Source organism: Bradysia coprophila, unplaced genomic scaffold, assembly GCF_014529535.1.
Source record: "Bradysia coprophila strain Holo2 unplaced genomic scaffold, BU_Bcop_v1 contig_350, whole genome shotgun sequence".
In the NCBI taxonomy this organism is placed as follows: Eukaryota; Metazoa; Arthropoda; class Insecta; order Diptera; family Sciaridae; genus Bradysia; species Bradysia coprophila.
Window position 1 is genome coordinate 2,307,627 of NW_023503608.1, and position 24,115 is coordinate 2,331,741.

Genomic DNA, 24,115 nt, shown 5'->3' on the forward strand with positions numbered 1-24,115 from the left:
GCGTTGCTATGTCTACATTAAGTCAAAAGAAACGTTAATTATTGGATTTAAAAATTCCAACTAAAATCAAAAAAGAAATTCTTCAATCTTTATGATCTTCTCTTTGCGGCCACTCAAGATTATTTCATACAATCAACGCACTTCAAGCATGAGTAATACTCTTAATAGAGTACTAGGGGTGTGCTATGGTTCGGGGATTCGGACGGAAGGGGTCCACAAAAAATTCTTACCATCCTAGGAAAAGTGATTTTAAAAATTTTCAAAAATTCATTAACAACTTGCGCAAATTCACTGAAGGTAAATTTCCGCGTACTGGTAAAATCTCATATTTCGACCTCTACCAAAAATAGGCTGCGAGATATTTTTTGACCTAATTAGTGTTTTTCTACTAATTAGCGTCCAATTAAACAGAAAATGTTTAAATTGTAAAAAATTTTGCCGAAACATTATGTTTGGTGTGTCGTCAAAGTTCGCCGACCCGATCCCCGAACCATCGCACACCCCTATTAGAGTACTGAAACTGGACAGTGTATCATACAAACATAAAACACTGTAAAAATATTTTCATGTAAAGTATTGTACTTTCTGCAACCACTATGATCGCTCATGCTTGAAGTGCGTTGATACAATGCGTATTTGTTCATAAGCGGCAATCTAATCGAATTCCCAGTATTTAGCGAAATAATTTCAGTGCTTTTTAAATCGTGAAATGATGCGATGCAAGTGACAACACTATCATTTGTTTTTCTATATTTTCAATTTTGTTTCGTGTCGCACGGTCAAGTGATAAAAATTTCAAATGGACCAATTATTGGTGAGGAATATGACAATTTCTATGCGTATCGTGGTATTCGCTATGCACAACCTCCAATTGGGGAATTAAGGCTAGCACCGCCACAACCATACGTAGAAACATGGACTGAGACTCGAGAATTTAAAAATTTCGGATTTGAGTGTTCGACGTACACTCACATTGGATACGTCTATGAAGGGAACGAAGATTGTTTGTTTCTGAATGTCTATGTTCCGAAAACAGCCGCTACATCCGCAGAGAAATTACCAGTTCTCTTCAACGTGCACGGAGGGTGCTTTATGTTTGGAAGCGGAAATGGTTATTCACCTGAAAATATTATGTCGTCACAAAATATGATTTTGGTTACAATCAATTACCGTTTGGGAATATTAGGCTTCCTGAGCACTGAAGATGACGTAATTCCCGGCAATTTTGGTCTAAAAGATCAAGTTGAAGCTTTGAAATGGGTACAGACAAACATTGAAGCATTTAATGGTGATGCTGGACGAGTGATGATTATGGGAAATTCAGCTGGTGGTAGTAGCGTTCATTTTCATTACATGTCAAAGTTATCTGACGGTTTGTTCAACAACGGCTTTTCCCACTCTGGCACCGTTCTGGTTCCATGGACAATAGTGCAGAAACCAAGAGAAAAAGCTCATCGAGTCGCAGCATTAGCGAATTGTTCCGAAGAATCAAGAGTACTCCTGAATTGCCTAAGGCAGTTACCAGTAGAAGAATTGGCTGTCATTGCTAAACATTTCCAACCTTTCCTTTACAATCCTTTCACACCATTCGGACCTGTCGTGGAGCCACCAAGTATTGGAGCCTTTCTCTCTGAACATCCGATTGTTCTTCTCACAGAAGGAAGAACTAAGAATTTGCCGTGGTTTTCGTCGACTGTACAAGACGATGGTTTGTATCCAGGTGCCGAATTTTACAGTGACAATCACTTATCGATAATCAATGAAAATTGGCTGGAATACGCTCCGTTTATTTTGGTTTACAATGATACAATCAGTGATTTGGAGAAAAAGCAGCAGATAGCTCTGGACATAAAAGAGCATTATATGGGCATACAGCCAATAACGGAGAGGAATTTCGGAGCTTTCAATGATGTAAAATTATGCAAAAAAATTATTTTAATGTTCCTTATATCGGTTTAAATTCGCAAATAGATTCTCACCGATCGACTGTTTAAACATGGAGCAATCTTAGCAGTACAGTTACAATCTCGTTATTCACCAAGTTATTTCTACCATTATCGTTTCAAAACTCAAGCTGGATATTTTTGGCATACTGACGATGAAATTGGTAATCAGAAACACATCATCGATCATTTTCTTCTTCTCAATGTCTCAATTTGTTAAAGGAATCGATCATGGATCGGACGTGTTTTTGGTTTCCTCTTCGCCAAGAGACTATTCAGAAGATGAACGCATTGTAATTAAAAATTTTGTCGATATGTTCTACAATTTCGCAGCTACCAGTACAGCAGTATATGGTTATATTACCGTTGAAAATTCTGTACCCGGCGATTTGAAAGCTCTAGAAATAAATACCGGTACTGATTACAAAATGGTGCAGCTAGACGAGGAATTTGGGCAAATTCATTTTTGGAATGAAATTGACGAAAAACTTACTTCAGATGGGACACTGCAACATAGCTTGTTCGGAGTAATGGCTATGTTTACTTTAGTTGTGATTAGAAATTAGGTAGACAAAGCTACAATTTGTAGTGATAATACACTCAATAAACACATATATGAAGAACAATTACAATCGCTAAACCGAACTGGTGTGCATGCGTTATTTTGCACCAGCTGGTCACATACAATTCCAAATGGCGATTGTACTACGTGAAAATTAATCACTTTTGAGTTATTTTTTAGCCAAATCGATGAGGAAGTCGAGGAGGAAGTAAATATACGCCAACATCAATTATAAATACTTCGATTATTCAACCCTCAAAAGAGGTGTATAACTCACAATGAACACATTTGGTACGTTTACGATTGAAATGGTGTATTACATCACACACACCCTGGCGAAAAAACCATTTTACATTTCGTATACAAAGTGATTTATGAAACTATTTCGCAACTTTTACTTCAATTGACAATTATTTTCAACAAAACGGATGTTTTATTAACAAATTTGACCGACCGGACTCATATCCACTCAAAATTATTTTATACAGGTATACATGTACATCCTCAAGCTCGAGCTGCTATACAATCACGTGTACAATTTTTTGATTGAGTTGATATTACTACCGACAAGTTTATGTGATTTTAGGTAACATGACCAATTGCCTTCATGGCTATAAAATCTGATCTTTGTTTTATTACCATGCGTAAAATAACGAAACAGCAGCCAAATAAGAATGAGAAACGATAAGTGTATCCAACAAAATCCCTTTCTTTTCATATATCTTTGACCTTTAACCGCTTGGCTTTGTCGAAATGAAGATGGTTCTACATCAACTTTTCGTAAAAGGTTTTGTAGTTTTTTTCTGCTGGCATTTTATCCACCGTAAATCGATTTAACAGGGAAATGAATCTGTGTTATGTTGTGTAGCACACGTTTGTAATATTTTCACATTCAGACTTTCATCCTTTGCAGTTCGTTTTTATTTTTTTACTTTTTTTTTTAAATTGGAGAATATGCTAAGTTTTTTTTCACTTGCTTACTTTTTTATGAACTCCCCGTTATAATGTATACATAAAGTATATTCAAACGCGTTTCAGCGAAACTGCGGAAAAATTCAATTTTATTTTATTGGCAGTTTCGTTGAATTGAAAATGAGAAAACTAATATATTTTGTATATGGGGCGAGCGGAATCAGAGGTAAGATTTTTACAAGATTTTAAAATAACAAAAATTGGCGCGGCGGTAAAGAAATCATTCGGTTAATAATAATTGTTTGTGATGCAATTCTGGTGTCAATTTAACTGTGGTGCGTGGTGCACCTAAGTCAGCTTCATTCTGTAATCAATCAGTAAAATCCAAATCAGATCTGGTTGATGATAGGTAACCCAGATTCAAAAATTGAAAAAGAGTACATTTCGTAATGGAAAAATAGTACAAATGAGTACATCATTCTTTGCTTAAAGTACAAAAGGGTACCGACTGTAATTTTAAATAAAAGGAATAATATGATGGGAGATGGGAGCAACAAAAGTTCTAGGAAACAACCTCTACCTCTCCATCAGGTAATCCTCTGAGATAAGTAATTAATAACTGGAAATCACAAAAAAGAAGCTTAGCATTACTGGACCGCGGTTTATATATATAGAACCAGTTCGAGCTAGACTGACGAGCAGATATTAATAGAATATCCATTGAAAAGAAGAAATTCAATTCAGGTCCTTGGACATCCAAGAAAATCCTTAAAAATCTATGTAAAACTTTGGAAATTCAGCACAAATGGTAAAGAAAATCATTAGAAAGTTATTGAAAATCCTCAGTGGGTTTTCTTTTTGAAAATCCTTTGTAAACGAAATATTCAAATATCTGTCACTCGAGCGCGGTGTCCCTTAACAAAAATAAAGTTTTTCTGAAGGTTACCCAAAAATTACTTCTGATCCGAGTGCTAGGACATGCTAGGCATGTCTCTAAAAATGTTATTATTTTTTTTTACAAAGCTGCTTTGGGTGTATTTTTAGTGCAATTTTGTATTTAATTGCCGGAGAACAATTTGTCGTTTTTCGATAAAAAATAAAAAAACGCCGGTAGGCAACAGTTCTGTTTCATGATTTTCTGAAGAATCTTGAAAATTTATGGGAAATGTCGCTTTTTTGACAAGTCGACCATGGGGAAGGATCTAGCTGAAGACTAAGCAAAGCGGTGTTGAACTCATTTTAGGTCCTAGAACTAGGATCAGAAGTCATTTTTTGGGTAACCTTCAGAAAAACTTTATTTTTGTTAAGGGACACCGTGCAACCTAGGCAAAGATTTGTATCTTCTGCCTTCCACTACTGCGAAAGAATCACTTCAAAGCTGAACAATGAAATGAACAATTTCGGTCGTAGGAACATCATTACATAGCCGATACTAAGTATTGTATGCCCAGTGAAATTTCTTCGATAAGTTGCTATAACTTTTCTTGTACAAAATAGAGTTGGAAAAGAGTACAAAGAGTGCACTTTTACTAAAATAGTAGCGGGCTAGCTGATAACATATTGTGCATGTGCAGTGAGATAATTTTAGGAACTGACCCACTACCACCTCAACTCAACAGTTCAATAAATCCTGAAGAGAATAAAAAAAAAACTCAGAGATCCTTCAAAATCCATAAATTCTAGAACAGGGAGCATGTTTCCGTGTAAATATGAAACTCGGTTACCCCTTTGAGTTACTAAAATTAACAGAAAATACAACTTTAAGTCGATTGTCATGGACATACGTGTAATTATTTATTGTAAATAAATAATAAGTTCGATGTATTTTTACATGAAGAACATTTGGTGACTTCACTGTTACGGACATATCTGCCCGATTTCAATAAATAAAATACGAAAACGTAGATCTTTAAATTCTCTATAAACCTTTAGAAGAAAATTTTTGCGAATTTACAGTCTTTCTATCGGTTTCAGAGATTTTCCTTGAAGAAAAAAAAAATTTCGACTTTGACCAATTTTTTCCGCCATTTTGGATTCAAATGTAAAAAAATAAATTCCACAAAAAAAAATCAGACTTTTCTTTATAACTTATCCTTTGGAAGTGGATTGATATCTATTCTCGCTTACGAATGAAAAATCATAGAAACAAAAGCTCACCAGAGCTGCCGTCTTGGCCCCACATCAATTTAGAGTCAGGAATCGATACGGAACAACCTATAATCATCGTTATAACGATTTTGTAAGATGAACGATTTTTTGCCTAAGCAGGTACACTAAGAATACTTTTAGAATATATTACTTCATTTTATCGATGTATTCTCAACAGATTGAAAGAAAATCTATCACTTCATTTGTTTTCACATATATTTTGCAATATAGGACATAGGTCGTTAGCTAAACTTCACCCTTGTCATCGTTATCGATAACAGATGTGCGATTATGATTTTAACATACTATAGGTTGCGTTTCCTAGATTTCCACTTTTAGCAAGTAGTTTGTGGGGCAAAAGTCAAAAAAGTACTGACATTAATTATAGTTTTTACAGCTAGCAGTTTCACCAGACTAAATATGCACTCTAGTGAATGAGTGCTTGTAATGACACAATTTTATGTAAAATCATACTAACCTTATGACCTAATGGAAAACATGTTAATTGAAATAGTTGCACCACTTTGGTTGGAGCTTTAACGCCAGCCATAAGCTCTGTTAGCGAAACTATCTGCAGGAAAAAAGTTTTAAAAAAAATATAATAATTTTAATGCAAAAACTTTTCGGTATACATTAACGACAGCTATATGAATTCTAACAAAATTATCTCTAAAAATGATTTAAAAAAAAAAAATGTTTCCAAAACTTTATGCAGTTTATGCATTGAAAATTGTTCCACATACTTTTTTATTGATTTTATACTCCCACTGCTTGATGTTGGCATAATGTTTCCTCGACACAGAATGAACGGAAAAGACGGGACCATATTTTTCCATTTTACTTTTTTCAGGCCAAAATGATGGATATGTTGTCTGTTTATTGAATTAGAAATGTTATTTTTTTGTTTAAAAAAACATTTGCCGTTATATGAGGAGGCACAACCATAAAAAAAGCAACATAACCGGGACGTTTACACTTACCGAATTGGGCGGTGGCTGCAACAGTACAACCACAGCGGAACACTCTTGATCGTAAACAAGAGACCAAAATTCACCAACAGTATGTTTCATTGGCCATTCGGTTACAATGTATTCGCGTGGCTTTGTATATCCCTGGAATGCCATTTTAGAAACATTAACGTATGTACATTTGCGGTGCGTACACATTATTAAACACATTAAATAAATATTCGGTGAAAAAGTAATGTTGAAGGATAGATTTCCCTAGTACTATTTTTGCTTACTGCTCCATTTACGGTTAAAATGTGATTTCAAAAAAGAGATTACAGAATATTGCTGAAATGATCGACATTTGGCATAAAAAAAATAGGATGTGATGGCGATTTGGTTTCAATTTCTATTTTATTGAAACTATATGTATAACATTTGGAACATAGTAATGCATGAGTTGCCAAAGGTGTTCTGGAAAGCTTATTCCAGACATTTGAAGAATCAAACCCTTTGCCAGGTATATTACGAACATTTTACACTGTAGTCTCTTGGACTACATTTTGCTACATAAGAGCTCACATTAGCAAGTGTTTGTCGTTTATTTTTATCGCCGTTATCGATAACATATTTCGCCATGAATATAAAGAGATAATTTGGTGGTAGTTCGCTAATCTTATATAAGATAGCAAAACAAAAATATTTCGGCGTCATTTCGATGTCTCCTTTAACGATTGAAGATACTTAGACCAAATGAAGTAACAGATGCAACAGTAAAACTGCAGTTTTTATAAGGTTATAATCAATTGTAGTTCATGTTGTTCTACATTTTCCTTCATGTAGCCAAAAATGTTGAGAAATATAAGTCATGTGAATGTGAAAATATATTCCAAGTTTTACTTGGTTGTAAGTTGAGGGGAGGTCGATAGGCGTTCAAACAACTAATATAGATATAGGAAACGTTGCTGGAAAAAAAACAGTCTGCACGTCTCAAGTAAACGTTTTTGAACAAATTTACTTGGTACTTTTTTGAGCTCAACTTCATTTTATCTACTTTCTATTCAACAAATGTTGTCAAGGTAATAGTGGTACCACATATCACAGCTTTAAAAATAAATATTTAGTTATGGTAATTGAGATGGGGATAAAGCCGCGGAAAAAATGTCTTTTTTTACAAGATATTTAAAAACGAAAAACAAACTGAACTTCAGCAACTTACATCAACAAACACTGCGTTAATATAATCGGTGAAAGCGTTTCCCTGGAACGATGTTAAATAAGGACGAAAATTGTCGGCTAAAAAATAAGAAAAACCAAAATGAGAGAAAATAAAAGAAAAATTTGTTCATTTTGTTGTTGTGCGAAGAGTATATTTGAAGTGAAAATATTTTGCGGAATTTTCTTTTTTTTTATTTTCGTAAATAAGAAAACGATAATAGCTTACGTGGGACGCACAATACATCTCGATTCTTTTCTCTATTGTCTTGGCGGTGGCCTCCGGCACAATCACCGATTGTGAATCTGAAGAAAATCAAAAGAAATTATGGAAATCGAATTTTCCCATGAATTGTTCGTATAACGTCGATTTTGGTGTTAAAATTTATTTTACCTCGGTGTTTGTTTGCAAATTTGAGCGTATTCCTTTTGGTATTGATTCATTTTTGTGACGGGGTCTTTTGCCGCTTTAGCCTTGAGCCGTTCGGATAGTTCCGAAACGGAGAACCATGTCTTACCGCATACTATGTGCTCTTCCAATGTATCGTAAACGAATTTGTATTGATCCTGCGGAAAATATATAAAAACAAATTCATCGTCATTGTGTGTCATCACGAACTTTAAGAGACGAATGCTTTTGAACGATTTTTTTTCCAATCAACCTGGCTATACTTCTAAATGTTATTTGATTAGTTGAGTAGAAACACATCATTTCCACAGAGGTGGAATCGATTGGAAAAGGATGGCAGTAAAAACCAACTCAAATGGAAAGTTTTTCTGGTCTGGTACATATGAAAATTTCAACAAAAAAAAACAAGCAAACGATGTCCTCTTCCAACCATTGTACATGTATAATGATGGATTTAAATCACTTCAATCATACATGTTAAGGGAAAACATGCACAACAAGAATGATGTTAGAATTTGAAGTTTTTCCTCTCAGTGAACCCATCCTGTAGGTATATATTGGGATGATTTTGGTGGTTTACATTTTATTGTCGTTACTACTGAGGGTTTCATTTTATTCATTTTTTTTTTCGTTGGAAATGTCTCGTCTTTCTACATATCGATTGTTTCGATAGTAACACAACAACAAAAACCGACGACATCAAAGGTATCGAATCAATGGCATTAGAAATGTTATCGAGTTTTTGTTTTCAACAATGTCAGATGGGTCCCATTTCATACTTAACCTTTAACTACTGTAAAAGCGATCAAAGCTCTTGAAGCTCTTAAAAATCTTTTTACGGTAAATAATACGCGGATAATCGGTTAGATGTTCGAATCATCGAATCCTATTTGGGTTCGAGCCCCCTTTAGTCTGGTTTGAGTTTAAATGTTCTAATATTCTGCTTAGGAATTTACGTAAGTAAGAGGCCGGGGATATATTGACGATCTGGATTAGGGTTTGGGTACCAGTCTTTAAAATATAAGGGTATTAAGGAAAGGTAACGGAAAATTGTCGGATTTGCAGATGTTTTGTTTACCTCCAGTACGTTTGTATTTACTTCGTCTAATAAAATATTTATTTCTCTTCATTTTCTATGATTTCAACCATCAATTTGTATCATTTTCATGTGGATTCACCACTAATCTCATCCTTTCTTGCTGTTTGTATTTAAATCATGAAAAACGTCCGCAATTCAGTGTTGCCAGACATAGTTGTAACTGGAGGAATAAGCATCTTTGGAAGTTAAATTTATGTTCTATCCCCCAATTTAGGAGGTGTATTCATAAATTTGCATCTCAGAAATTCATATTTATGCAGATTTTAAGACTTGACACCTGTGTGGCAACACTGAATTACGCACGTCCTTTATGTATTTACCCTAATGCTGACTTCAACTTTGTTTGACAAATTACAGTCGGCGACTCTGTAATAAGTTTGTCTTTTCGTTTCAGCTATTTTCATACAAAAAAAAACTTCTATAAATTAAGATTGGCTCACCTAGTTTGTGTATATTACGTAGGTGGAAGCACGGGGTTTCACGAGGTTTCGAACATTTAGTTTTTCATGTTGCAAACATACTTGTTATGCTCACTTTCCGGTTGGGATAGGCAAAAAAATAACTTTCATTGTGTGCAGCGAAAAGTATGCATATCATTCAGGATCAATTTTGTTCACTCGCGAACTCACGAGTGTGTGTTTAAGCGCCAAGGTTTGAAAACTGTTATTTTGACAAGGGTAGAGTTTGCATATCCGAGCCGAAGGCGATATGCATACTTTTCGCCACACATAATGAAATATACTATTGTTTCTATGAGTTAATCAGCTGAAACGAAATGAATAACTTATTTCAGAGTCACCGACTGTAATCAAAATATTTTTTTATTTACAGAACCACTGGCCGAAGACTAAATATTTTAATATTAAATAGTTTCGGAGTCAGTAGAACAGGTTGAAAGTGATCAAAGTTCGAAAAATAAAAATATAGAAAACCAAAGCATAAGTTAGTTAGTTTAGTTAGTTTATTTATTTATGTCATAATATGAGTAAGGCCTGTGAGCCTTTTTTAGTACATATTACAGTAGGATGTCAATCAACGCAAGATTAATAATTAAATATAAGGAAAAATTCGGACTGTAAGTTCATAACTACAGGCAGTAAATCTAGTCAAAGTACGATAACAAACCGCTTAAGTCAAATAATAATAAACACAGTTGGGAAAGAGCTACAATAGAATCACATACAAGCATCGACACATTATTCGTGGACGTAGGCAAATAACTCAGTCACTGAAACGATGAAATAACGAAATGGGTACAACACATGAATCTTAGACACACAAATGGTCCCTGCATGCAACCTTAAAGCCAGTTAACGATTTAATTTTTTTAATATTCGGTGGCAATGAGTTATAAGTCGAGACCCCACCCGCGAAAAAAGACCGCGACATTATGTCTCCTCTCACTCTCGGCATAACCAGATTAAAAGTTCGCGTATTTGAGGTGGGGGTTATGCGTTCATACAGGTAACGAGGCTCTTTAAGGAGTAATGTCTTATGCATTAGCACGCATGATAAGAAATCGAAATCGAAGTTGACTGTGAGTCAAGAATTACAAATAGAAATAGATGGACAGTGGTAGTTTAAACGAAAGTTTAGATTTTATTTTTGTCAATTTGGCCCGTTGAATTTTTGGAATTTCGTAGTAGAATGTAAACTCTTTTTTTACCGATGGTAAAACATCAGAAGTGCTGTGTACAAAACGTAAGTTGTTTAAATTATATACAGCATATCAGTCAATCCAATTGACATCATCGCTACAAACATAGACCTGGATTGTTTCTTCTTTTTCTTTCAAATAAGCAAGACTACGTCACGAAGCATAAACTTGATTAATAATAATAAACGAAATCAATCAAAGTCCTATTTTAGATATGTGACTCATGTATCATGTATCTTCCATTAAATCGTTTTTACTGAGGAAAGTAAACCTTCTGTTAGCTTTTTCAATTTAACTCTAACATTTTCTGCACGTAAGTCGAACAGTTCGAACTTCAATACTTCAATACAAGTTGATGTTTCAAGACAGTAGTGGAATGTTTTTCGAGATTAAAAATTTAAAAATTTCTTATGCTTCGAATGTTCTTCTTAAATTTAAAGTTTTTTTTTGAGGTTATCAGGAATTTTACACCATGTTCCAACAAGTGCGTGAACATTCACTTACCACATTTTCGATAAGCCCTTTCCGTGATTGTCGCAACTTTTTCAAATAGCCAAACACATGAAAACAGTCCTCCTCTTCTGCCAATTCCATATTTGCATCTATCGCACAATACACTCCAGACCTTCCGCCACCATCACTGGATAAATTTGAAATTTATTTTAAAATATGATTCGGTCACTCGATAACCATTTTTTAATTAAAATTTTGATGTAAACTCCACTTACTTGCAGTGAACCAGCATTGGACCAACTCTACTATTACTGGTGATTATGTTACCAACAACAGCCCTAACACGTCGTCGAAATTCTAAAACCGCATTTGAAAATGGGCATGTGTGCGAGTGCCATTCGGTGTAATGAAATTGGATAATGTGACGCTCTTCTGCTATAGCATTCTGTGAAAAAGATTTCATTGAATGAAAATGGATTAATCGAACCTGAAAAAAAGAAGATTTCGAACGACTTCTTACATCTGGAGTCAATTTCCATATTTTAAATGTTCGAATTTGAAAATTGGCTAATTGCTCCTCGTTGACTATACCACTGGTAATAAACAAAAATAATTAATTTTTACCAAAGAAACGGGAAGATTGAAGAGGATGTGGAGTTTGGTGGCTATGAAAACTATAAACTACGGAAGTGAAGGAGTGACGGCTAGTCAAGAAAAATGACTCCGCAGTGCGCTGTCCGAATCAATTGAATGCATTCCCGATTAACACTGGAAATTTCAGATTTCAAATGAAAATTGTGTACGACGACGACAAGCGATGAAGACGGAGACTGTGGTTCACCATCTCCGATTGGAGATGAAAATGGCAACAGTGATTAAGCACTAAATGCTCAAATCAATACCAATTTCACCAACAATTTTCAAAGATTGATAGAAGGCATATCTCGGCAGCGCACGAATGGAACTACGAATGCAGTCCACAAAGTGGGTCATTGGCATCAACCGCAAATGTAAGTTTTTAGTATTCCATGGACTTAATTAAAAGTGTGGAACTGGAATTTCGGTTTTATTCAATTTTCCTTGATATTGCTCTGTCGCAAAGATTGTGATTTACTCTTATCGAAAACAATGAATATTCTCGCCCCATTATTGAATTGTCCCTTTCGAATGAATATTGTATGATAGTAGTCAATTGTGTGTGACCTTTTTTGTACGGCTCGGTTGTAAAGAAAGATTGTATAAGTAATAGAAGTGAAGACTAATGGAGATTAGGAATTTTAAAATGAGATGAGATTTAAGGCTAATGTGGTAAAATGTTATTTATATAAATATCTTACATATGGATATCGCCATATACTTCTTGTTTATCTATTGCTGGTGGCCAATACTGCATACACATTACCTAGATCAAAATTAGAGTGCTACATAGAAACAAGAACTCCCAATACATTACATGCATCACAAACCTTGGTAAAATCGAACACTTTCGTTAACATTATGATGGCGCTAACATTTTCCTGCCACACCATTCGCCAAAAATCGTTAACAGTTTCTTCAGTTGGACCCTGAGTTACAATATAAGCATTTGGCTTCAAAAGGCTCTGGAAAGTTTACAAACGTTTAGCTCATCAGATCAAATTTAAAATATCCAAATTCTAATATGCCGCACTTACATCAACATAAGATGCATTTATGTAGTCAGAATCTACAATACGCCCCACTTTCTCCAAAACCACTCGATTATAGTCATATGGAATGCACTTTTGGTTTTGATTTTTTTCTTCATTATTTTTCCTACAGCTACACGAAAGAGAAAATCAAAATTATTTCGGTCGAATTAATAGTAGGTTACATTGGATGCGGTGGAAAAAATTCAATTTGCTGATACGAGTCGAACTCTGTATTGAAGTAAAGAGGTTTGGGAACTGTTATTATACAAGTCGAAATAGTAGTTCCCAAACCGAGCTGCTCAAAAGCAGTGAGTTCGCGAGTCTCATTTATTGTTATAGCATCCAATGTATGCGGTTTTATTCTGCCTCATACGGAAGGTTGTATAATCTAATTAAATAATTCCATGGGGGCCCAAACATGCAAGTAATGAATACTTTCCATGGGAGTCACACATGCATGTAATGACAACGTTCCGTATGGAACAGTGAATAAAAAATTTGTTTATAGTTATAAGATTATTATTCAAAGTCCAAAGTTGACTACCACAGAAACCATAGCGAACTCATTTCTGCTTCAAATTGTCTACTATACAGTTTTCCAGTGTATGTCAAAAAGTTCGTGAATACGAGAACAAAGTAATAACCGAGTTTAAAATATCGGCTGTTTGAGAGTAGGAATAGTAGTTTATGTTGGATGTTGCCGAAATAATTCATTACCTGAGGTAATGAAAGCAAACTCACAAGCGTTTTTTTCTAGCAAAAATCTTCGGTAACTGTCTTTTGAGTGTAGAGTTTTCAAATCCGAGCCGAAGGCGAGGTACGCAACTACACGTGTCGAAAAAACAGTTACCGAAGCAAGTTGCTCAAAACCCCACATTATGTAGCAGTATACAATGTATTCTGTTTTATTACCTGCCCATGCGAGAGTTATTCCGCATAAAAATGTACGAAAAATGTAACGAAAATAGACCTTCACTTGGAAGAAATGTCATTTGGCATTTAGAAAAATGTCAGGATTTGACTCGTTCCAAGTTAACGTCATAACGGATGATTTTCGCAGTAAATTTATGAAACCGATAAATTCTTCATTAGTTGGCCGCTTTTGGTGCAGTAAAACGGATCGAGTAGCAAGGGAATATAGCTGATTCAAAATTACTTGTTCAAGTTCAAATAAAATAACTTTTAATAAATTTAGCGAGGAATTGATATATGCACGCTCGTTCCGCTGCGCTAGACTTTTTACACTGTGCACTATGCGGTAACGAATCATTTGCATTGGGAAAAAATACCCATGTAACGCACTCCTTACCGAGTTTGTAGACAGTATAGAATGCTTACGGTATTCGTTATTACATCTTTTATGCTATACGGCCTGTACCTCTAAATTGTTATTATTTTTCGATTTTTAAAATTCTTCGTTCATCCTCCTACGTTCAAAAATTTCATAAGAAAAAGGAAAACAGCCCATAGTCTTTTTCATTCTACAATTTTTATAATAATCTCTATACATCCATGAAATAGACACTGTTGAACTGTTGTATCGTGTGTTGCTTAGTTAGTTAATATTCTCGACATCTTCAATTGTCTGAACCAATCCTCATTTTACTCTTTTCTATGAAACAATTTCAAGTTATTTCCCTCCGTGTGTTTCTGTTTCGAATAATTCAATGTACAAATTCATAGTTCGATGGATTAGTTTCTTCTGATACGAAGTCGAAAAATTGGCGAAATATTTCATTTCGGAACATACAAGTGGTAAGCGGAGTTTGAAGAGAGAGTTAGAGCGTTCTGAAAATTTTGTCTAAGTTTTAGAGGCAAAAATCTATAACATCGGCTAAATGTGACGTTTGACTGTTTCAATGAGTGAAAAATGACTGAAAAATGAAGTCCGTTCACACTGAAAAATTTGAAGAAAAAAATCCGCAGGACTGAGGATCATGGCCCTACGTTAGTGAAGGGCCGTGACGCAAATCCGTTCACACTTCGTTCCTACTACCCCAGAATAATAATAATCATAATAATAATAAATCGTAATCTGGGCGTCCATACGATTTCAACGAGCTATCACACACCACATAAGGTTAAGATTTGGCCGAGATATTAAATTTCAAAATTTGGAAATTTGTACGAAGAAATGGATTTTCATACACACACGGTATTTTGAAAACCGACACATTTTCTGTTTTACCAACCTTTGTTAGTTTGTTACTTTGTCACTTTGTTACAACGAAACTTTTGAATTACTCGGTGGATTTGGCTGAAATTTTCAGGGTATGTCAAGGACGGAATTATAAGAAACTTAAATTAAATTATAGGAATTTTCATAAAAGCTTACAGTTTTGGAGCTATGAGCGCTTTAAGCTATTGAGCGATGGGACATATAACTCGGAAAATATGGCAGATAGAAGTTCATTTAAAAGAAAAATTTATAGAGTTTTAGATTCTAGTAGACACATGTTCCAGGGTTTTCCCCAAAAATCTCCCATTTGGGAGCTATGAGCGTTTTAAGTGCAAGCTATGTCAGCCATAACTTGAAAAATATGACAGATAGAAAGTTCGTTTAAAAGACAAAGTTATAGAGTTTTAGATTTTAGTCGTCACGTTACGTGTTTCAGGGTTTTTCAAAAAATTCTTACTTTTCCTTTGAATTACGATGATTCGATTCTCTGTTAACAATACGTAAACAACTCTTGATGATTAGAAGTTCTCGATAGCATTTGTTTCATAAAATAGCTATAAACATTGTGACAGAAAATTTTCGAATTTTGGTATTTTTGGTAATGTTTGGTATTCGCAGATTTTTCTATACGATATTCCAAAGTCTTAGCATCTAAACTATTCTTATAAGACTTTACTCTACGTCTAAAATATTTTTAGTTTCTAAATCATCTAAAGATGCGACGCCGAAGCCATGGCAAAATCGAATCCCTCAGACAATTTTGGCATATTTGAAAGTTCTCTCCTGGGAGTTGCGGAAAGAAGAACAACTACATGAGTAGTAAGACTTAAATTATTTGCCGCAGCATTTACGTGTACCGATTGTTCAATATTCAATTATAACCAAATCCATACAATAGTACCGAATTGGCAATATACTCACCGAAATTCGTCATTTTACTATATTTCAGCCAAAATAAGAAACCTTTTTTCACGATCCTGAATACAGCGCGTAACTCGATTTTAAACTCATTTTGCTTAAAACGTAAGCACTATGAGTGCCATTCAAGAATGTTGAGAACTTCCTGAATTCATTGTTTTCCCAGCAATTTGTTACTGATCGATCGATCGATCCGAAAGAAGACAAATTTTGTTGGGATAAAACATGGAAAACGCGGAAATAATGATTATAAAAAACACACTCCACTACAATGAATGTCGGATAATTTCTTTTAAAAACGCCTTTTTTTATTAAGTATGACCCGACCTGACAGTATCAATTCAAATTTGTTGAATCAGAAATTTGCATCTGAGAATGTAAAAATTTACAGAACAGAAAAACAAAATCAAATTCATCGTATGCGAAATCCGAAATAAAATATGAAAACTAGTAATTGGTGTATCGTAACATCACAACAATAATTCATCACATTGGAATTTATAACATTGAGCACCACCCGATAATTATTTTCAAAAGAAAACAAAAATTCTTTAACATTAATTTCGCACAGTCAATAATCAAATATTCGAATCCAGCCCGCCGCGCCGTACTGACAAAAATACGCAAATTTAGTACACAATGACATCAAAGTTGCCAACGTAAACCGTCAAATGCGTGTATAAATCATGTCGAAGTTGTTTTGATTTATCAAGTTGAAAACAAATTATTTGTTTCAAAGATTTGCTCTGAAAATTTTAAAAACGCAAATTTGCGAACTTATCAGTGTTTTTCTTTATAAAAGTGTTCAAATCTGTGAAGTGTGTGTGGAAAATTGCCGAGATTTGCAAAGAAAGTGATCAAGTTAATTCAGAAATTACGCAAATTTGCCAATCAAATATTGCAAATTTGTACTGAAAAAGACAAATTTGCCAACCTTTGCTCGGCAAATTTGCGGACTTCCCACAATGATTTGCTTAATCTGATGGTGGATTTGTATTCTCGCATCCTTGAAATATGGAGATTTGCCCAGAAAATATTGAATCATTTCCTATTTTCCTTAAATTTGCCACTTAACCATTCGGTGGCAAAGCCATTTGTTCTACGACATTATAAGTAAAAAAAAAGCAAATTTGTTTCAAATCTTTTCGCTCAAATGTCTCGTTTTTTCGGCATTTTTCCTTAAGTTCAGTTAAGTGTAAATCAAAAACTTGTGGTAATTGATGGTATTGAATGAGCATGAGCGAATGGTTTTTGTGCGAAATTAAAATCAAAGAATTTTCTTTTCTTCTGAAAGTAATTATCGGGTGGTGCTCAATGTTTTAAATTCCTAAGTGATGAATTTTATTGTTGTGATGTTCGGATACACCAATTACTAGTTTTCATATTTTATTTCGGATTTCGCATACGATGAATTTGATTTTGTTTTGCTGTTCTGTAAATTTGTACATGCTTTTGTCAGATGCAAATTTCTGATTCAACATATTTGAAATACTGTCAGGTCGGGTCATACTTAATAAAAAAAGGCGTTTTTAAAAGAAATTATCCGACATTCATTGTAGTGGAGTGTGTTTTTTATAATCATTATTTCCGCGTTTTCCATGTTTTATCCCAACAAAATTTGTCTTCTTTCGGATCGATCGATCGATCAGTAACAAATTGCTGGGAAAACAATGAATTCAGGAAGTTCTTAACATTCTTGAATGGCACTCATAGTGCTTAGGTTTTAACCAAAATGTGTTTAAAATCGAGTTACGCGTTGCATTCAGGATCGTGAAAAAAAGGTTTCTTATTTTGGCTGAAATATAGTAAAATGACGAATTTCGGTGAGTATATTGCCAATTCGGTACTATTGTATGGATTTGGTTATAATTGAATATTGAACAATCGGTACACGTAAATGCTGCGGCAAATAATTTAAGTCTTACTACTCATGTAGTTGTTCTTCTTTCCGCAACTCCCTGCGAGAAGTTGGACGAAATTCAAAGTAAAAGTTATTATAAACTAATAATAATAACTAATATCGTTTAGTGCTAAAAGTTTGATTGCAGATCAGAAAAATGAGAGACTACAACGAGAATTCGATGACATCGGCTGCATTGCCTATTAGGTACTATAGCAGAGCTAATGGAGCTACATTGCAAGGGTGATGAGATAAAAGAAAAGATTTTTTTTATGCAGAAAATTCTGAATAAATTTTATTGTTTCAGGAGGTAACCTCGATGAAAAAGAACAAAAATTAAAATGTCGCACTGTGAAATTTTTTAACAATAGTAACATTAGCATCAAGAACAGCAACGTCCAAATAATAAAACATCAACTAATCTACGTTTTTTTACGTTCACTTTTTACACCTGTTTGTTTCAATTTTTTTGGTAAACTTACCCATGTTTACAGGAATTTGTTTCCACCTTAACAGCAGTCTGCAAATAAAAAAAAAGAAATTGAAGCATTAACGTTCAAACATCACCTTTACATTATTTTGCTTTTGCAATTCCTCAAGATGATAATGCATCTGCACAATGCAATGGATCTGCATAAATACGCTCCATCATGTTAATCTTGTATTGTGAGAACTTACTTGAAATTCCAACTTGTACAGTACCGGAAACTTTCGTCGTTGCTCACATAGTTTTACAAAGTGTCGCAACTCTATTGGCTTATCTGGTACACTTTTTGACAACGAATTATTTTCATCTGTAAATGGAGTAAAAAGTTTTTATTAGACTAAATGGTATATAGGGTGCAATGTATCTTTTTTGGTGTATTACACGTCTTGTCGTAGTGTTTATCTAAATGCTGAATTGGCGACAAAGAAAGACAGACATAAAACAGCAGTCATTTTCACCCAAAATGCAAAACTAAGTTACTTTCATTAACGATGATTATGCAAAAATCATTTCCTACAAATTTAACGTTCCAATTAGAGTTCACTAATTGTTTGCTTTGATACGCTTACGTTATGGAATTATTTCTCAAACTTCATTCTGTACCACAAGTGTTCGTTGAAATATTAGCTGCCTTAAGTTTAAATTCGGTTCAACTTGGTTTTGTGACCAGTAATGTTCACTGTTCATTATGTCGAGGATTAGTATAAATTGTTCGGGAAATTTTGGTTAAATACAATTTGGAAGCTGTCTGTAACTAAGCAGTAGTGAAGACAGATTACATTTGAACTTAATTGTCGGATAAATGGTATGCAAAAGTGGTAATGTGTGCGCTGAGTTTTAACTTTGAGCGTCAAGTTGTATTGAAATAAACGTTAAGTGCCAAGGTTTAATTTTCTCACAATAACAAATTTTTGAAAAAGATGTAGGGTAACGACGCCTAGTTCTTAGTTTTATTATACTTGGAACCAATATCACAAGTTTTAGTTCTAGTTAAGAGAAAAATTTAGATTTTCAGTTTTCAACGCACTTCGTGCATAAGTGCAATAAGGTGCTGAAACTTGACAGTGTGTCACACAGCTGGAAAATTAATGTAATTGTATTTTCAAATAAACCTCAACACATAATTTTATTTATATTTTGATTGACACGAAAATTCGATTTTTTTTTTAATTGTATACTTTTTCGAAGAAGACTGTATTCCGCGCAATGTTTATTATGGAATGATAAAATAAATGATTTATAAAAAAAACACAAGGTATGGTCTAATGTCAAACTTTGTATGTAGCGGAGGACACAGCGATTTCATATAAACTAAATAGCCTCAATACAAACAACACACACTCTCCGTAGAGGTGAGTTTGTTTATAAGAAATCGCCATGTCCTCCGGTTTGTATGAACAGACCATACCTGGTTTGTAGTTTCATTGATGAAAATAAAATTTTCTACTTTTCTTCCCTTGGTCTGCACAACAAAGGCTACTAAAGTTTCACCTGAGGAGAAAATTTCTATTTTCTTGCCTTCGTAATGATTTTTTTTTACCGAAGTGTCCTCATGAATAAGAATCAGGAACTAGTTTTAGGAAGTAATTTTCCTAAACTTTCGCACTTTTTCCATATTTTTTGGAAATGTCTTTTTGTGACGGTTAGTGCATAACTCTCATCATATGGACTTTTATATAGAAAAATGCATGTAAAAAAGTTTAAGTAGAAGATCTGAAATCAACAGATTACAAATACTTTGATCGGTGGAAGTAATAGACCCGATAATAATACTGGTCATACGATGCCGTCTGAAACAGATGAAATGATTATTCACTCTTACTTCGTGTTGTGTCGTAAATATGGATAAGTTACAAATCACAGTCAGTTTTAAGCGGTTTTCTGTATCAGCTTTTATGGCTCGCATCGACTTTCAGACGGTGACTAACACGCCTGATAATCATTACGCTATTTCAATGATAATACATTTCGTTAAACACAAAACAATACCTATAAATATCAGAATGAGCTGATAAAAATAAACTTGACTTTTATTTTGGCTAAGATTAAAACGATTTGAGAGAGATATTTTTAGCCCGGTCACCGGTTTGTTTATTCATAAGACTTTTACAAAGACAAACACGGTGAATGCAAAAAACGGTAACAACAAAGGAGCTTTGGTAACAATGAAGACAAAGCAATTGTTATCACTAAATTAGTCATCGGATTCGATAACTGTAGCATTGAAATTTGTTAACATGTGCGCCGACTTGTATAGACAAATTGGGCAGATGCAAAATCGTATAGCATGCCCTATACGCTCACGACAGAGCTTGTCATACAAAATATCTTGTTAGGTCCCGAAATATGAGATTTATTGTTTATCTAGCATATGGTTTTATCTCCATACGCAGATATGCCCCATACGACGACTATCAGGTAATTTAATCTCTAGGAGGCTTATCGAATATTCGAAGACTTGTGAAGTGGGTATATTTCGGGTTTTTCAAATACAGCCGGAACAAAAAAATTCTGTTATCGCCAAATGAGCAAGTCATTGAAATTTTTGAATATCGCTGACCTTGCTTGATAAAACCGGCGGACTTTCTTTTCACTTTTAATTACAGCCTATAAAAATATATATATTTCCTAATCATCACTTGGGAAATCTACACAGAGTATGAAGAACTTAAACGAGAAAGAAGTAGTCCTTATAAGACTGAGGGCTTAACAGGGTATGAAATAGGGTTTTCGCAGGTCAAATGTGTCAAGAAGTAAGTACTGGTACTTTCAAATGCTCAAGTAAAGTACCAAAGCTTAATGATATCATAAAACAGGAGTGGTCTAATGGCTAATATTGGCCTGGAGAACACAGATTCTGTGAAAGGCCTCTCGTTTTTTATGTGGATGTTCAGACGCTAATGGGAAGGGTATTTATTTCAATACATTCTACATTACATAGTAATTATAGAACAGAAAAATTAAAGAAAGAAGAAAAGAAGAATAATTTGATCAATGCAGATGGCAAATATCGTCCAGTGCGGCACCCTTCGGAATGCAAGCGTTGACAGACATTGCATTTCCCCAGGGAAAACCTTTGGAACAGAGGGATTCTTTTGAAAAACAGCCTACCGAAATCGGGCGTGTTTTCTAGTGGAACTTTTTGTAGGTACCTAGAAAGGACTTCGACCCTAGAAGCCAAAACCACTCTTAAAACAATTCTTCGGAGCTTTTGTGGCTGGTGAAAGGTGATCGAAAGCCGAAAATTTGCACTTTTCTTACCAACATTTCTCCGGGTACACGAGCCGTACATGGTCTTGTGGGGTGTCATTAGAAAGGTAATCACATGTACTATTGAGCCGAATAGAGACTCATTGGTTTTAAAATTAATCCGCACTGAAATATGTGCAGTTGAAGTTTTCAACTGAAAACTTGCACTTTTCTTACCAATATTTCTCCAGTTACACGAGCCGTACATGGTGGTGTGGGGTATCATTTGAAAGGTAATTTTATGTGCTTTTGGGCCAAATAGGGTCTTATGGGGGTTTGAAAGCATCTACGATGAAATATGGGCACTTAAACATTTCAACTTCTCATATTTCATCGCATATGCATCCAAACCCCATAAGACCCTATTTAGCCCAAAAGCACATAAAATTACCTTTCAAATGATACCCCACACCACCATGTACGGCTCGTGTAACTGGAGAAATATTGGTAAGAAAAGTGCAAGTTTTCGGTTGAAAACATCAACTGCACATATTTCAGTGTGGATTAATTTTAAAACCAATGAGTCTCTATTCGGCTCAATAGTACATGTGATTACCTTTCTAATGACACCCCACAAGACCATGTACGGCTCGTGTACCCGGAGAAATTTTGGTAAGAAAAGTGAAAGTTTTCGGTTTTTGATCACCTTTCACCAGTCACAAAAGCTTCGAAGAATTTTTTTGAAAGTGGTTTTGGGTTCTAGGCTCGAAGTCCTTTCTAGGCACATATAAAAAAGTCCACTGGAAAATGCGTCCGATTTCGGTAGGCTGTTTTTCAAAAGAATCCCTCACAACTAATGTTTTATGTTAAATATTTTGACATAAATTATGAGTACATTGAATCTAAATCAGTCGATCAATTTTAACACTGTTAGCGCCATCTGAAGCAAGTGGCCAACTACAAATATCAATGTCATTAAAGGGTGAAATTCTCTATTGTATTGTCATTGTAAACTGAGGTCGCTGAATGAACAAGTGTCCAACCAATAATTTATTAAAAATCTCACCACCAAAAGATCGAACCGTTCAACAAAACTACCTGCAACACAGCCATGGCAGTATACGATAACAACATTTTGAACATTTCTGTGAATATGCCAGCAATAAGAAGTTTGAGCAACAATAGCGGAAATTTTACTTCCAACTCTCGATATTGTCACATTGCAAACTGTTCTTCAAACAATGGATACGTTTCAGTTGCATCTTCTTCTACAGTTGGCACAATTCGAAGAAACATGGGAAACATTTTATTGATGTACGGAACTAATGTTGGCTCGATCTACCAGAACTGCGGAAATTGTACTTTGATGGAATGTGGAAGCGCCGGTGTCATTGATCGTAATGTAGGAAGTGTCACTCTAAGCGAAAGAAATAGCATTGGCGTAATTGACCACAATTCGGGAATAGTTGATGTTAAGGCCAGTTGCGATATTTGCAAAATAAAAGCCAACTTTGGAACAATTACCATTCAGGACAACTGTACAATCGGTGTTATCGAAGGCAATAACGGAATGATCAAACTTGGCAACAATTGAGTCGTGAAAAGTATTATTGGTAGTGGAGGCAATCTACAATGGGGCTTCGGTTCGAATGTGCCGCCAGCTCAACAGACTCCAACTGAAGGTCCATCGATCCCACTTTACTTGATTAGTTCCGCTAACGTCAACGATGTTACAGGAGCAGTAAGTTTAGCGATTGATCTGCAAATTGTTTCTGCTGAGCAACTAAAACTGTTTCTCCGTTTCAGCAAACTTTCAACTGCATTCAACCTCTTCAATCGAGCGGTCGTTCTTTTGACGTTAACAGAATTGACATGAACCATCATACAGTAACAGGAACAGTAAGTCGAACTATTACCCAGGTATTGTTTAAGCTCTCAGACGAAATATAATTCCATTCGTTGCAGCAACACTTTGCCTACTCAATACCACAGCATCTTCAACAGCCTCCGTCACCAGCACCACTTAGTCCACCGAATCCAGAAGAGGAGGATCAATCCATCTGCGAAGAATTGATCTGCGCTATTTGTATGGTTAACAAAAAGAACATTGTATTCAATTGCGGCCACACGAGCTGTGACAGTTGCTCTGGCGCATTGATTTATTGCCACATCTGTCGACAGAATATTCTTCAAAAGATTAAACTTTATCTTTAACTTGCTTGAGCAACTGACGACTATGACTAGTATTATTGTACCTGGGCAAGTTACACCACACTACACTAGACAATAAGTTAGCACCGATATGCCAATTTGTATTATACTGTTATATAGAATTAAACCAAATTCATGAAAAGGCAAAACCATTTTTACATCAATACAACTCCAGTGGCCTCGACTACGACTACCACTTCAATATGAGGTAATTCT

General features: G+C 34.8%; 2 protein-coding genes and 2 long non-coding RNA genes across 5 annotated transcripts in view; 3 read left to right on the forward strand and 1 right to left on the reverse strand.

The window, feature by feature from the left end:
• The window catches only part of LOC119080007 (receptor-type tyrosine-protein phosphatase kappa), a 127,683-nt gene that overhangs the window by 7,490 nt on the left and 96,078 nt on the right, over positions 1–24,115 (reverse strand). For both annotated transcript variants that reach the window (XM_037188183.1, XM_037188181.1), the window contains exons 4-17: positions 18,691–18,806; positions 18,495–18,532; positions 13,019–13,145; positions 12,812–12,946; positions 12,683–12,747; positions 11,866–11,938; positions 11,621–11,790; positions 11,397–11,532; positions 8,122–8,294; positions 7,957–8,033; positions 7,732–7,808; positions 6,546–6,677; positions 6,309–6,437; positions 6,044–6,136 (exon numbers count right to left, since the gene is read on the reverse strand). In XM_037188183.1, coding sequence (XP_037044078.1) covers positions 6,044–6,136; positions 6,309–6,437; positions 6,546–6,677; positions 7,732–7,808; positions 7,957–8,033; positions 8,122–8,294; positions 11,397–11,532; positions 11,621–11,790; positions 11,866–11,938; positions 12,683–12,747; positions 12,812–12,946; positions 13,019–13,145; positions 18,495–18,532; positions 18,691–18,806 — 1,541 coding nt within the window. The remainder of the gene's footprint in view (positions 1–6,043; positions 6,137–6,308; positions 6,438–6,545; positions 6,678–7,731; positions 7,809–7,956; positions 8,034–8,121; positions 8,295–11,396; positions 11,533–11,620; positions 11,791–11,865; positions 11,939–12,682; positions 12,748–12,811; positions 12,947–13,018; positions 13,146–18,494; positions 18,533–18,690; positions 18,807–24,115) is intronic.
• LOC119080017 (venom carboxylesterase-6-like) lies at positions 693–2,582 on the forward strand. Its single transcript, XM_037188195.1, has 3 exons — positions 693–1,911; positions 1,972–2,107; positions 2,166–2,582. The coding sequence occupies exons 1-3, from the start codon at positions 718–720 to the stop codon at positions 2,507–2,509; spliced, it is 1,674 nt and encodes a 557-aa protein (XP_037044090.1). The 5' UTR covers positions 693–717; the 3' UTR covers positions 2,510–2,582.
• On the forward strand, positions 10,816–18,244 carry LOC119080127. The gene is made up of 3 exons (XR_005088280.1): positions 10,816–10,936; positions 11,627–12,355; positions 18,161–18,244. It is a non-coding gene; the product is annotated as an uncharacterized LOC119080127 (long non-coding RNA).
• On the forward strand, positions 22,653–24,028 carry LOC119080124. The gene is made up of 3 exons (XR_005088278.1): positions 22,653–23,429; positions 23,495–23,587; positions 23,654–24,028. It is a non-coding gene; the product is annotated as an uncharacterized LOC119080124 (long non-coding RNA).

What these genes read in the sequence shown, in the direction of transcription:
- LOC119080017 (XM_037188195.1), top strand. Translation starts at nt 718, where the DNA reads ATGCAAGTGACAACACTATCATTTGTTTTTCTATATTTTCAATTTTGT. An exon ending in ATTTCGGAGCTTTCAATGAT is followed by an intron (nt 1,912 to 1,971) that starts GTAAAATTATGC and finishes ATTCGCAAATAG; the next exon opens with ATTCTCACCGATCGACTGTT. An exon ending in GCATACTGACGATGAAATTG is followed by an intron (nt 2,108 to 2,165) that starts GTAATCAGAAAC and finishes AATTTGTTAAAG; the next exon opens with GAATCGATCATGGATCGGAC.